Source organism: Chaetura pelagica, unplaced genomic scaffold (assembly GCF_000747805.2).
Source record: "Chaetura pelagica isolate M959 unplaced genomic scaffold, ChaPel_1.0 scaffold962, whole genome shotgun sequence".
NCBI classification, from domain to species: domain Eukaryota; kingdom Metazoa; phylum Chordata; class Aves; order Apodiformes; family Apodidae; genus Chaetura; species Chaetura pelagica.
This window is the reverse complement of record NW_009952479.1, coordinates 104,719-119,224: the sequence shown is the minus strand read 5'-3', so window position 1 is coordinate 119,224 and position 14,506 is coordinate 104,719. Positions and strand designations below refer to the sequence as shown.

The 14,506-nt window shown below is 50.0% G+C and overlaps 2 protein-coding genes across 2 annotated transcripts in view; both read left to right on the top strand.

Moving 5' to 3' along the window:
• RPTOR (regulatory associated protein of MTOR, complex 1) overlaps positions 1-13,636 on the top strand; it is a 123,569-nt gene extending 109,933 nt beyond the window's left edge. Inside the window, exons 30-37 of the mRNA XM_010008657.1 lie at positions 2,117-2,164; positions 2,350-2,351; positions 8,251-8,331; positions 10,259-10,386; positions 10,469-10,555; positions 12,629-12,745; positions 13,293-13,422; positions 13,592-13,636. Coding sequence (XP_010006959.1) covers positions 2,117-2,164; positions 2,350-2,351; positions 8,251-8,331; positions 10,259-10,386; positions 10,469-10,555; positions 12,629-12,745; positions 13,293-13,422; positions 13,592-13,636 — 638 coding nt within the window. The remainder of the gene's footprint in view (positions 1-2,116; positions 2,165-2,349; positions 2,352-8,250; positions 8,332-10,258; positions 10,387-10,468; positions 10,556-12,628; positions 12,746-13,292; positions 13,423-13,591) is intronic.
• Positions 13,637-14,116: 480 nt separating this feature from the next.
• Positions 14,117-14,506, top strand: part of CHMP6 (charged multivesicular body protein 6) — an 8,370-nt gene continuing 7,980 nt past the window's right edge. Inside the window, exon 1 of the mRNA XM_010008656.1 lies at positions 14,117-14,145. Within this exon, the coding sequence (XP_010006958.1) occupies positions 14,117-14,145 (29 nt within the window). The remainder of the gene's footprint in view (positions 14,146-14,506) is intronic.

Here is a 14,506-nt window from a genome sequence, read left to right as displayed (position 1 = left end):
AGCTGAGAAATGAGCTGATTTAGCTCTGAGAATATAGTGGTTACACTGACCAAGAGAGGAGTGTTGAAACTTTTAATTCCATTCTCTTAAGACAGCTTTTTGCCCTTTTCTTTCCCTTGTAGTCTTAGGAAGTCTGGGTCCTGTTGCACCTTTCAGCAATAGAATTAGGTTCAGAAAAACAGAAGGACAGATTCCTTTGTGGAGAAAGAAAGAATGCAGTGACTTCAAAAGAGCTATTGTGGATCAGGTCCCCTTGGAAATGACTCTCCTGAGCAGTTCTGCTGCCAAGTCCATAGCTGTGGTCCAGCACTGGCTCATAAAACTGAAGATGCATCTTTGAAGCTGCAGAGCTCAGGAGTTCTACTGAAGTTTGTTTGCTCCTACTATTGATTTCCTTCTCTCCCACCCTTTTCCTCTGTGTCATAGTCATCTCTGAATTTAATAACTTTCTTGACAGCAACAAGAGTACTGACTTTTCTCAGCAGTTTTCCCAGTTATAAAAGGAGTGAGGAATATGCAATGCCAAAATACAGCCTTTGGAAGCTGGGAAAGCATCTCTGGGCTGTCCCAGTGATGGCAGGTTTACAGCAAAGTGCTCAGGGGCTGCCTGAGAGAGGGGAGCAGACCCAAGTGAGGCACACTACTTAAACTTCTACACTCTGTGAAGGACCTGGTGGTGGTGTGCAGCCCAAAGTAGGAGAAATGAGCTGATGCAGCCAAGTTTCTGTGTTAAACTTGGCCCCAGCTCATTGCACTTAATAGTTGACTTGAGACTCAGAGTAGTCTTAATTTAAACCCTGGCAAACTTCTGTGTGGGCACCCTCTTTTTTTCTGTGTCTGAGGTTTTGATTTTGGCCTCGTTTAGGTCTGTACTTGTGATGCACCAAGGAAGTTTCTTTCAGTCAAAGCTGGGGTGTGTAAAGCAGCACTGGGACCAGGTTCTCTGGTGTGAGGAGTGACTGGGAACCCCTGGTGTGAGCGCTGGGGGGGCTGAGGAGAAGGCAAATGCCTGGTGTTGTTGGCCCAGGGTATCAGAAGAGGGAGGAAAAACAGCATTTTCTGGTGAGCAGCATAGGAAAAGCATAAACCTGATGGGCTCTGGAGCTGTGATCTCACAGCAGGAGGCTTTGGGAGTTCTGGCAGTTTCCATCAAGAAGGTTGTTTGAAGGCACAGCAGCACAGGGACCATGGCTGGGGCTGGGGCAGCCCTGGGGCTTCACCCTGTGGCAAGTGGCCCTGCTTGTGCTTCTGAATGAAACTGCCCTGTTTTGGGTGTTCCTGTGTGACAAAGGGAAACAAGCCACCATCCCCTGGTCAGAAAGGCTCTGCCCTTTAAAGCAGTTCAGTTCTGGACTGTGGAGAACACAGAAGTGTGACCAGCTGCTTCCCAGGGATCAGATGTGTCTTCTCTGTGTCCCTCCTAGCTCCTCTGGGCTGTTGCAGATGCCTGTGTTGTTTTCCCCTCTCCAGTTCAGCAGAGAGAACCAGTGCAACACCTCCAAAGGGGTACTGGGAAGGGCTCAGCCCTGTCTGTCCCTGCATGCCTGGAGCTCCTGGGCAAGACTTCCCAGGGTTGTCCCAAGGTGCCTCTCACTTCCCCATGTGCTGCAGTGCTGTCTGACTGCCTGATGGCTGGAAACGGCCCCATGTCTGTGGCTAACCAGGGGTTGTTTACCAGGGACACGAGCAGGTTGTTGCAGCCTGTGCTGCTGGTCAGCTGTCCCCTGTGCCCAAGGAGCCCCCAGGGCTGTGGCACTGGCTGTGGGAGCCCAGACCTTCCCTGGCAGAACCCTTGTATTCTGTGCTGGGCCTGTTTGGATTCTGCCTCTTGCTTCCTGGTGAGCTGTACTGCAGAGCAGGGTCCAGCTCTCCCAGGGCAGGTCTGGGCTGCTGCCCACCAGCCTCACTTCTGGCTTCACACGCCACATGCCCTTGACAGCTCTCCCAGGAACATGGTGGTGGAACCAGTGCTTGCTCTCTGGGTGGAGGGCTGTGCTTCTGCTTCTCTTTCCTTTAATTTGAGTTGCTTTTTCTAATCCTTTTTGTTAAGATTTGTGTGGCTCTGGCTGAGTGCCCTGCCCTGCGCCTCAACCCCTTAATCCCTGTCTTCTCACAGGTCTGGCCCGAAGGGTTTCAATCTATCTTGACAGAAGTAAACAGGGAGGTGAGTGCTTTCTTTCCTCTTACCTATGATGAGCTGGGGTGGGAAGGACCTCCTCCTCTGGCTTTGGGTTGATGGACTGGTTGGTCGGTTTTTTTGGCATTGTCTGAATGAGAGCTGCTTCCTTGTGGTTCCTGAAAGCTTTGCTGCTCCTGTCTCTCCCACTCCTTGCCTTGTGTCCATAACAGTTGTGAGGAATGTTAGAGGGTGTCTGTGCTCTCTAGGGAAACAGCAAACCACTGGGAAAAGGACCATTGCCTCTGCAGTGGGCAGAGGTTTGGGTGGGATGTACAAGACTCTACTTCCAGGCAGATTTCTCAGCATCCCTAGACAAAAGGCTTTGAACAGCAGGTTCCAAATGGGAACTGCCACAGAGCTGCTGTGGATTTTACTGGGGTCTGTTTGTGCTACACTGTAGCTGTGAGGATCGTGTGAAAAGGAGAAGCTGATGAATCTTTCCCAGGAGGCTTAGAATAGTGGACTTTTGGCAAGGATATGCCTAATAAATTTTCCAAATTCTGTTCTTTCACGTGGAAGGAAGGGAAATGAGCTCCCCAGCCTTCATCTGTGGCAGCAGGACTGTGCAGTGTCTGCATTGCCCTGGAGCCTGGTCCTCTGGGGAAGCAGATGGCTGATGTGTCAGGGCCCCACGTGTGCACGTCTGGGGATGTTCACGTTGACGTAGTAGTCTTGGGTTATTCATCAATTATTAATATTTGCTGACTGATAAGAGCTGAATGTCTGTAATGATTACCAGGACAGAGATGATGGCAATGGTGTGTGACTCAGAGCTCTTTACCTTGGGGTCTCTGTAAATCTCTCTCTCATTGTTCAGAGTCAGAGCACTGGGATGGAAATTAGCAAAGCTGATGAGCTGCTGCCCAGCTCTGCCTTTCACTCAAAAATCCACTGGCAAATGGAAAGGCTAAAATTAGCAAGACTTGGCTGCAGGGAATTCCCTGCTCAGTAACCCGAGCATCTGAGCAGCTTCAGGAAACTCCAGCCACCCTCTCACGGGGTCGATGCTGCTGGTCCCGAGCTCTGTCCTGGGCACGAAGAGCTGAATCAATAAAAACCATTTACCAGCATTTTCTGGCCGGGTGTTCTCCTGGTGAAGAATGCAGCAAAAGGATTCCTTCTGTCCCGCTGAAGAAGTCTTAAAAACGTGTGAGATTAGTTGTTTGCTTTACAGAAAAAGACATGGGCAATATTTAGATAAAATATAATAGTTTTGTCACCAAAGCTCAGAAAATCTGGTCTTGTAGCCTCGGTTGCTGTGAGGAATTTTTGCCCAGAGCAGGACAGGGACTGTCTCTTCACTCTGGCATCGCTGGGTGCTGGTTGTGGGCAGGGGTCACTGGGCACTGCTGTAGGGCAGGGCAGTGGGAGCTGAGAGGAGGAGCAATGGTGTGATGGTTGGGGTGGTACCAGGTCACCCCGAGTCCCCAGCATTGGGGTCGTGCTGACTCTTTGGCAAGCAGGCAGAGATCCGGGTGGGAGAGGGTGGAGAGGCAGCCTCGGCATCTCCTTGGACATACAAGCTAGCAGGGCAGTGTAAGAGAGGTTTTGTGGGGAGCTGGAGGGCTCTGGAGCTGTGTGGGGCAGCCTGGGACACAGGAGGGAGGCAGAGGGAAGGCTCTGACCTGCAGAAGGAGCTGCTCAAACTGGGACAGAGCTTACCCTGGAGAACAAGAGGGAGAGAGAAAAGGAGAGTGAGTCTTTCCACATCTCCCCAGGGGTTGGTATCTTGTCCTTTAGGAGTAAGAAGTTTGGGAGAAGCACCTTATTTCTGGTCAGGTTTTTTTAATGGGAATAAAGCTGGAGAACTTGCAGCTCCAGGGGTTTGTGTTCTTTTAATTGGATTCCCAGCATCACAGCTACTCTTCTCACTTGGTGCACATTGTCCTTGGCATAAGGGGAGTGACACTTTCTGAAAGGATGTTGTAGAAATTAATGACAAGTGAGGTCATACAACCCTCCCACTGCTTCCTGGAAATTAAAACAGTGCTGAGCCTCGTTGCTCATCCAGGAGGGCCCATGAGTAGAAAATCATCAGTCAGAATCCGAGATGCTTTTATGTTGTGATCTGAGGAGGATTCCTGCTTTCACTGAAATGCCAAGTGCAGGTTGGCCACGTTCCAGTGACATTAAAGAGAAGTGCAGACCCTTGTAATGCAGCTGCTTTCAACACCAGTGTTATTTATTGACATTTCTACAAGGAACTACCCCATCCAGACAAATGCCTGTTGCTCAGGGGGTATCCTGAGGGAACAGCCGTAGAAAGTTACAGCTTCAGGAGAGGCTGGTGTGTTTGCCTTGTGCATAGGTTGGAGTTGTAGAGAACTGCAGGTACTTGTGTTAAAAGACTCAATAAAAAAAATGGGGAAAAAAACCCAACAAACAAGACACAGACCTTTAAAAGTTTCTTCTCCTGAGCTCTGGAAGATTGTGGCTCGTTATCTGAGAACATAATATTTGTTATGGGAAAATTGTACCTTAACTACTGGTGCGTAGGTCCCTGTTCCTGCCCTGCTGAGAGCACCAGGCTTCACTGCTGCCCTTCCCAGGTGGTGGTGATGGTGTCACAGCATTGTCCCTGTCCTCTCCATTTCTGGAAGCAGGTGGGAGCTTGGAAATAGGTGGCAGGTAATGCCCAGCCTGGCTCAGGCAGGAAGCTGAGCTTGCAGGGGTTTGCAGGGGACATTCCCTTTTGGCCAGAATGAGCCTGAGAAGCATCTCGGGTGCCAACCCTGCGAGCCAAAGCACAGCAGGAGAACTGCAGGCTTAGCTGTAGCATCCTGGAGAAGGACCTCTGTTAATTAAAAAGGAAATTATAATTACTATTGTCCCACATTTGCTCCTTATCCCAAAATACTAGGAATTTAACATATAAACATGAGCCAATACTGTATCATTTCCACCATGAAAATATTTCCTTGTATATCAAAATAGCTCCGTTCTTCCTGTCCGTTCCGCGCGGTGCCTGGTGTCTGTGGGTTCAGCACTTGGCAGTCTGAGGAAGCTTCCTTCCCCCTCACATGCTGGTGAACAACTAAAGTGGATGTACAAAGGCTTTTCTTCCTTTCAGAATACTGGTGTGGTGTTTCCAGTTGCATCCTGATGTTCTTTTTCCCCCTTCACCCCCTTTTTGGCAGGGACTGCCTGGGCTGCAGCAGGATCAGCCCCCGGGCTGGGGCTCAGCACCCACACACCCTCTGCACGGGGCCATCCTGGCTCCCTGCTGGCAGGGGCTGGGAGTTGTCCTGGGCTTCAGCTTTTCTGCCAATGTTGTGCTGCTTCTGTGAATGCTGGGTTTGGTCCAGGGTGGTGGTGATGCCCTGGTGGTCACCTGTGAGTGCTGAGCATCGGAAGCAGCAAAATGGTATTTTGTGTTTCCTGGAGAGAGGGAGAAGGCTGGTGGCAGAAAGGGAAGATCCCTTGTTTTGGGATGATCAAAATGCTGCACTTGCCTCTTCCAGAGAGTAGAGATTATCACTTAGATGGACTATTTCAGTTTTATAAGAAAGGCAGGAGCTGCATTGGCTGCTTGGGTGACCACAAGGCTCACCATGGATCAGCATTATTGGATGGGGCTTGGAGCAACCTGGTCTAGTGGAAGGTGTCCCTGCCTAAGGTGGGGGTTGGAACTAGGTGATCTTTAAGGTCCCTTCACAACCAAACCATTCCATGAATCTAGGATAATATCCATTCTATTCCCTTGTGAGGTCTCTGTCAGCTCCTGCTCTGGGGCCAGCCCGTGGCCTTTCCATCTCGTTGTCTCTCACAGGAAATCTCTCTGCCATTTTGCATGAAGCAAAACCCTTCCAGAGCTTCTGCCATCAGTGAAACTTTCCCAAGCTGCCTGGATGGCATCACTGAGCATCCCCAGAGCTTAAATTCCCAAGAGATGCTAAGCCAAGCACCAGAACTGCCAGTCAGCACTGGGAATGCACCACCTCTGTCCCCTTCCCCAGGAAGGACACCTGGGACTGCAGCAGGCTGGAGGCTGCTGCTCCCCATCAGACTGAGGAAAGCATTGTCTTCAAACTGGGGAATGTAACTGGAAAATTGGGAGCTTTAAAACTGCCTAAGAGCACGTTGCCTGCTTCGCTCCCTCCATGGTGGCAGCAGTGGTGTCTGTCTCAGCCTGCCAGGTTCATCTTGTCACATGGACCATAAACAAGATGACAAATGAGAACACTTCGGTGATGTTTATCATCTAAATCACTGCCTTCTTGTTTGCCTCAGATCTCAAGCAGCCCTCTGAGCTGCCAGGCAAGCTGAAGTAACAATCCATTGGACTTTCATGTTAAAGATGCAAGCTCTGGGCTTAGCTGAGAGTCCCAAATTTCCAGCAGTAAGATGATAGACCTTCAGTAAAGATGAGGAACCTTCTCAGGGCTGTGCAGCAGGGTCAGGAAATTATTTGGGTGTGAAGCCTAGGAAGGGGAGATGAGCAAATTATTTTCTCTGGATCTGCACAAAACAAGGACATTCCATCATCTTTGAAGAGCACTTGGTGTTTATAGGATGCCTCCTTTGTGCCCTGTAAAGGTATTTGGTCTGGTAAAAAGTACTGATGGCCCTTTGGTGACAAAGACCATGTTGGGGTAGGTTTAAATGTCCTTCTGGGACTAATTCCTAGCAGTAAATTGAGACAAATTCACATTTGTACCTTCTGGACAAGCAAGCTGCAGAGTGGAAATGCAGACATACCACTGACAGTGGCTGTGCTGGGCTGGGAGCAGGAGGCTGCAGGTCTGAGGTGCTGCAGAATGTGTCCTGATTCTGGGTTCTGTGTGGTTACCAAACACTGCTCAGCACCAGAGGCCCCATTTGGTGCTGGTCAGAGGCTGAGCCAGGGCTCTGCAGGCAGGGATGCTGCCCTGGAGGGAGAGCCCTGTCCTAGGAGATGGGAGCAAACAAAACCTGGAGTTGTTCCCTGGCTCCCTCCTATAGCCCTCCTGGGGTTTTTATGTTTGTGGTTTTAATGTATGAATAAGAGTCTCCCAGGAAAATGCACAGGTTTGGGGTTGTTCAGCCTTTGCAGCACAAAACCAGAAGACAATTGGTGTGCAGCTCCCTGCATTAAGGAAAGTGTTTCTGTATTGTGGAGCTGGCACACAGGTAAGAAAAGTCTTTCTAATTAAACGTACAGGAATTGCTCCTTGGAGGTTCCCCCACCAGATCAGGGGTTTTAATTGCCAGCTACTTTCCTCATCCCAGTGTCTGGTTTGTTCTGATACTCTGTGCTCTGTGCCCAGGAGAGCCAGTTTGCTTGGTGGCTTTTGGGCATCTTATTCCCCCAGCTGGGGAAGGAGGTGACACACACGTGCTCTGCTCTGGAAACTGCAGTAGCAGCAGAGCTCAGGAGTTCCTGCAGTCTGTGAACCTCTGTAAGCAGGTGCCTGGGTCGGGTGTTTTGGGGGTAGAAAATCTCTTGTAATTCTCTTGCAGCACGGATGGGAGGTTTTTCTGAGCTTCACCTGTTCAGCAGTTTCTGCCCTCAAAGATGAGGAGCAGAAGTTCTTGTAAATGTGTTGTAGCTATTGTACTTGTTCCCCTCCCTGTCTGTCTGTGTGGCAAATGGATTTTTACTCCTCACAAGCTGTTTCATTCAATGTCTTGCAGCAGTGACTTTGTTTAGAAATATCTCCCCTTAGCCACATATTTCTATTAGGATGAGGAATTGTGGTATTCCAGAGGCTCTCAGGTCCTGCTGTGTGAAGGGTCAGCAGTTTAGTCTACTTCAATCATCATGTAATCTGAGGTTCTCATAAAGTGCTGGATAATTTATCAAGACTCCCTTGGAAGTGCCCAGCAGCTTCCAGTGTCCCTGGCAGGCTGTGTTCACCTGCCTGGATCCACAGCTTTTCTGAGCTCTGAAGCTAGACAAGGGGTCAAAGTCATATTTTGGAGTCAAATCCAGAGCCAACTGATTTGATCCCATTTGGAGGAGGTGTGGATGTGTCTGGATGTAATTTGTATTTCCTCTGACAATGATGGTTTCTGTCACATGAGGTCATAAAGGCCGGTGCTGTGATTAGTGCAGAGGTTGATTTGCAGGCCCTGCCTGTGCTCTGTCCTAGGAGCAGACTGGGCTCCTGATGACATCGGGAGATGTGAGGATCATCCGGATCTGGGACACGGACCGGGAAATGAAAGTCCAGGTAACACCTGCCTGCCTGTCCCTTCCCCCTCTCCCTCCCACAAGTCCTCCCGTGCAGCCAGTTCCCCCTGTGCTCATCCAGAGCTGACAGGTCCTGGAGCTTCACCTTCCTGCCCTCAGGGTGGTGTGACAAGATAAATTAAAATACACACCCACGTAGTGAAGGGGTCAGATGTTCCCGGGCAGTGTGCAGCAGTGGTTGGGAAAGGGGAGGCTGGGAAATCCCCAGGTGGGTGCCGGGATGCAGAGCTGTGATGGAGAAGGGCTCTGCAAGCCTGGGTGTCAGTTGGCATCAAATAAAAGCTGCTCAGGAATGCAAGGCAAAAGCAGCTGGTCCATGAGAATGGAGTCACCATGCTGAAGAAAATAGACTAGTTTTCAAAGCTGCTAGAAATTAATTACCTTTGGATGAATGTTAATTACAACACTTTGACCCTGCAATGCATGATAATTAAGCCTACGTTAATCTTAATTACTTTCACATATTTTTTCTATTTAAGCAAAAGTAAAATTCAGGAGCTGAAAATCTTTTGAATTATGATGATTAATGATTGTGTTGAAAGTGCCTAAAACCAGGTTGTTTCTCTTTTAACTGCAAAGGTTGTTTGTGTTGAAATTCAAGTGATTGAAACAGCCTGAGTCAGTAGCACTGGAAAAGTGAGATTCAGCACAAAGAGCAGCAGAGCTCTGTCATCCCAGCAAATAAAGGTGCCTTCCCACTCTTTGAACTATGGAGAGTGACCCTCTGGCAGCACTGGGGATGCAGCTGAAGAAGCAAGGGCTTTATTTTCACTTCTGCTTCAAAGGCAGGAGGTGGGGGGGCAGCCCCAGCCGGTGCCTCCAGCCCCCCCAGCTTCGCTCGGCTGAGCCCCTGAGTTGTGGCTGGGAACAGGGAATGTGCACAGAGCCAGGAGCAGGATTGAGGTGTGAAATCAGCTGATGCATTGCCAGCCTGCCTCCTGACTGATATCCTGCTTCTTTTCCCCGTTTCAGTTGAAAATGTTTTTCCTGCTAGCAGGCACAGACATTTTCCAAGCAATTCTTTTGGTCATAGCGAGTGAAAAGTGGGAGAGCAGCAGGGCTGGGGGGCCCTGTGCTCCCAGCACAGCTGGCCTGGCCAGCTCCAGCCTCCTCCTTCCACATCGTTGGTGTTTTTTAATACAATGTCTGGCTTCTGAGAGGCCCTGGATCTGCTTGTCCCATGTCCCCGTGGTGGCACAGCTCTGGCTGGCATTTAAATAACTTCCTGGAGCTTCTTTGGGTCTTCATTTGATGAATGAAAAGGACTAATACCTTGCAGTTTTGCACCTTTTTGTGTGTGTGTGTTGTTACCTATAGTGTTCTGTACGTTTGGTTTTCATGGTTTTATTTGGGCCATGATGAGTTTCCACAGGTATGTTTGTCTCACATGACCCTTCTCCTCTAAATATATCCTGTCCCTCCTGCCACTCCAGTGACATTTACAATGTGTACACAACAAAGGTGATTTACAAGAAATAACTCCTCTGGCCATTTGTTTTAACTAATTAGATGTTCTTAGTAGAAAATGATATGAACTCCTCCTTCCTCAAACAGCCCTTGTCTTCCTTCTGCTTTGTGAAGCTGTGATTTGCCAGAGCTGCTTTTGCTGGAGTTCCTTCAGCTCTTTGGGTTGATCTATGGCACTTGTGGCTTGAATGCAGGGCAGCAGGCATGTCCCTTGTCCCCAGGATTCCCACCCCTTGTTTCTGGTCATGTCCCTGGAGCCTGAGGAGCAGCTTCACACCAAGGCAGCGTCACGGCTGGAAACTGGTTTAGTGTTGGATGGATTTACAGGCTGGGGAAAGGAAGAGGAGGAGGACACAGGGTCCGTCTGGTTTAGCACCTTGACTCTAGTGCCTTGAAGACACACTGTGGTCTCATCTTGGCTTTTGTGTGCTCTCCCCTAGGACATCCCCACCGGAGCAGACAGCTGCGTGACCAGCCTCTCCTGCGATTCCCATCGCTCCCTGATAGTGGCGGGGCTGGGGGACGGTTCCATCCGCGTCTTCGACCGGCGAATGGCGCTGAGCGAGTGGTAACTGCCCGTCCCTCCCCGGCTGCCTGGGACCCCCCTGCTCCCTCCTCCCCTTCACAATGTTTCTCTCCTTCTTCCTCAGCCGTGTCATGACCTACCGGGAGCACACGGCCTGGGTGGTGAAGGCCTACCTGCAGAAACACCCCGAGGGCAACATCATGAGCGTCAGGTGAGGGAGATGTGACTGTTGGAGATGTTTTCTCTTAAACACGAGGTTGTTTTCTGTTCCAAATCTGCCTCTCGTAGTTCAAGGGCTAAGAGGGTAAAGTTCTTTAGTTTGACATTTGTGTCATTAACTCCTGCTCCAAGCTTGGTGGAGAGAAGGCAGAAATGTGAAGCTTTCCTTGGAAGCCTGTTAGTGAGGTTTGAGTAAACAAGAAGGCGTCTGTGCTGAAATCACTGTCACGAGGCATGTGAGGGAGGAATGGAGTGAAGCAGAGAGCTGGGCTGAGGGTGTCTTATGGCTGTTCTTTATTGCCAACATCTCCAAGGGGTCATTGGAGGAAGAACACAAGCAGGAAGGCTGGTGTTGCATCTGTCGGGCATATTGCTGTGCAGGATTACTTTGCTGTCTAGCAATTTTCTACACATAAATCCATTTCTGCTGCCTGGTAAATTCTGCAGAGAGAGCAGCATATACTTATTTGGCCATTAAAGAACAGCAGAATATAATTTATTGTCACAAAGCCACTGTTTGAACACAAAGAGGCTCTTTTTCTTGATTACAAAATGAAAACAAAACACAATTTTCTGGGATTCAGAACATTCCTGGAGGGGGGGAGGTGGGCCAGCAAAAATGTATTAAGATTTTCAGAAAGGGGATTATGTGATGCAGCTGCCAGATTTGTTGGGCTCACATATTAGAGTTTTTAATCTTCCTTTCTGTAATCTCCTTCAACAATCCCAGGGGTCAGGCCTCTAAGCTTGGCCAGCCTGGGTCTGAAGGCTCTTTTTCCCCCTCTCCTCGGTGCCCTTCTCAGCTTGTGGTGCTTTCTCTCAGGATTTAAAAGGTACAAGAGAAGGTTGTACTTCAACAGACAGGTCTGGTCCCAACCCAGAGGAACGGGGTTTGCTGAGAAAAGCCACCTTGCTCTCAGTTTCTCCCAGTTCACTTTCTTCTTCAGTTGATGGCAAGGTCCAAGAAAAACCACTGCTACGACATAGGGAGATCTTGATCTAACTACTTCCTGAAAATCTTGAGGGTACTCTGCTGCAGCTGGGATGTGTTTTCCCGTGTAGCTTTAAACCTCTTGCATGGTCTTCCAATCCATTCAGAACCATTTTCACGTCTTATCAAGGTTTAAAGCTTTCAATTAATTTACTGCATATTTGGTCTCTCTCAAATAATATTTCCATCTACTCTGTTGGATCTAAATCAACCTCAAGTTTAATTTGTCTTGAATTTTAGTTATGTGACAGCTGGAGTTGCAGTTTCTTGTGGTGATACAAGTAATCCTGTGTAACAGCCTTTTGATCAGTATTAGATATTCTAGAGGTAAAGAAAGGAAAGGCAACGTGCTGCTCAGGGCTTTCCTTGTTCTTGTCTCGGGGCTGATTCCTGGGTGTGTGGCCTCAGCAACTTGGGAAGAAACCAAACACTTTAGAAGTCGTGGTGCCAAAAGCCAGCACAATAAGAGCAGATGAGTTGATTTTTAAATTTAGTTTCCATAAGAGACTTAAGGTGCTTGATCCACTAAGCAGAGCCTCTGTCACTGCCACTCTTGCTTTCCCACCCTGTCTCCCTGGTGAAGTCCTCAGGGGGCCTGACACGTCTCCTGAGTGTCGTACTTTGGGCAGCAAGGGCTCCTGCATCCATGTCCAGACACTGGGCATCGTGGATGGTACCAGCAGGTCCCATCTGGTTGGAGTATTCTAATACAATTTCCTGCTGGAAAAGGAGAAGGAACCAGGGTCTGACATGCAGCCTGGGGTATTGGGTATGACTGAGCTGGGCAGGCACGGCCGTGAGCTGTGTGCAATGGAAGCAGTGATGGCTTATGGCTGTGGGCAGGGGCTGAGCTCCTGGTGCCTTGTGAATGGTACCAGATGGAGGTGACATCAGTGGGAATTCAGCTGTGCTGCCAGGGGAGGCGAGGCTGCCTGTCTTCTCTGCCCTGATTTTCTGATGGAGGTGCCAGCTCACAGGAAGGCAGGTGGCTCTGTGCTTTGGGCTCAGCCTGACCTTGGGGCTCAGCCTGACCTTGGGGCTCAGCCTGACCTCAGGGCACTCCTGTCTTGGCAGCGTCAACGGGGACGTGCGGTTCTTTGACCCCCGGATGCCTGAGTCCATGAAGGTCCTGCAGATAGTCAAAGGGCTGACGGCCCTTGACATTCACCCACAAGCCAACCTCTTTGCATGGTAAGTTCTGGTTTCATCCCTGGGGTGGATGGAGAGGACAGTTTGTCCCTGCAGACATCACTCATGGGGGTTTGGGGGTTGTTTTGTTTGTTTTAACACAAACAGTGCAGCTTCTTCCCTGGGTTGGCAGCTGAAGAATTTTATCCCTCACATGCATTAATGAAACCTCTGCACTGGCCACTTGCAGTGCTGGGGTATGGTCCTAACACTCCCTTTCCAGAGTCAGACTCTATTTTTGGGCTCTCAGTGGGGACCAGCAGCTGCTCCACAGCCTCATGTCCTGGAGGCTATTGAGGGATGTGCATCAACCCTTCCTGTGCTTGTCACACTCCTGCAGTGTGACAGGGAGCTTGTGGTTCCAGCATGTCTGTGAATCTCTGTGCTCAGGTTGCCATGGTACAGTTAAAGTAAGTCTTCCCACTTACCAGAACTCATCCCACACTGGTCTGATGAACAGCTCAGGTCAACAGAGCTGGAAAGGAGCTGTAGGCAACACTGTCACTGTTACCACAATGTTGGCAGTGACACCATCTTCCCTCCATTCCAGTGGCTCCATGAATCAGTTCACTGCAATCTACAATGGAAATGGAGAGCTGATCAACAATATCAAATACTACGATGGATTCATGGGACAGAGAGTTGGAGCCATCAGCTGCCTGGCTTTCCATCCACACTGGGTCTGTATTCTCTCCTGTTGGATTTTGGAGTTTGCATTTCTTAGGTGGTGTCTGTGCTGGAGGCAGGACAGGCACAGAGACTCCTCCAGCTCCAGCCTGGTTTTCTGAGGATGCTTTGGGCCTGACTGCCAGCCCAGGCCCTTGGTGCTTGTCCTCTGGGCTGTCCCAGACAACCACCCTGGCAGTGCTGCTGGTTTATGGTGCACACCTGTGACTAGAACTCCCCACACCTGCAGATCAACTTAATACCATGTTCCCATTTATTCTCTTTACTCTGGGACTGCAGCCTGACTTAGCTCTGTAGTTGGTGCCACAGAAGTTGGCTGAGGTGAATTTGCCTGGAGCTGCCTAGAGAGGTGCAGTCTCTCACTTCCAACACAACATGTGATGTTATTTATTCCGTGCCTCTTCTCTTGCAGACGGGAGGATCAGCCTCTGTCTCTGGGGCTGCTTTGACGCCTCCTTCAGTCAGGCTTTGGGAAGACCTGATGCTGTGCAGTGGAAAAACTGCACCTCAGGAAAATGAGAGAGCTGCAAAAATGAAAGGCTGGGAAAGTCTAGAATGAATCAGAGGAAAAAGGAAATTTCAGAATCTGCCAGAGCTGAGGTGGCTCTGTGAGGCAGACAGGCTGGGTGCTGCTTCGTGGGGTGCCCACCTGCAGGGTGGGCTTCTGCTCAGCCAGGGAGGGGAGCAATGAAGGAGCTGGAAAGGCTGAGAGAAACGTGAATGCACAGGAAAGCCAGGAGGAGGATAAAGAGAGCATTTAGACAAAGAGTTATTTTAGAAACCTGCAGATCAGAACACAAATATCTGATACACGGTGGGGAGGAGTGACAGGAGGTGGGGGGGCTGTGCTGTCCCGGGGGGGCGCTGGGAAGGTGCTTTTCCTGCCCGGCTCAAGCGCAGTTTGCACCCTGGTGGCCGCAGGGCTGGAGGGAAGCTCAGCTGGGTCGTTCGAAAAGCTGAAGAGTGGGTTTGCTGCCCTGCGGTCTGGGGGACAGATGAGTTGAAACGTTCTGCTCTTCACCTGAGCAAGCACCAGGGCCCCGTCCAGCCCGGGGCTCCTCGGGGGGCGGGTCGGGG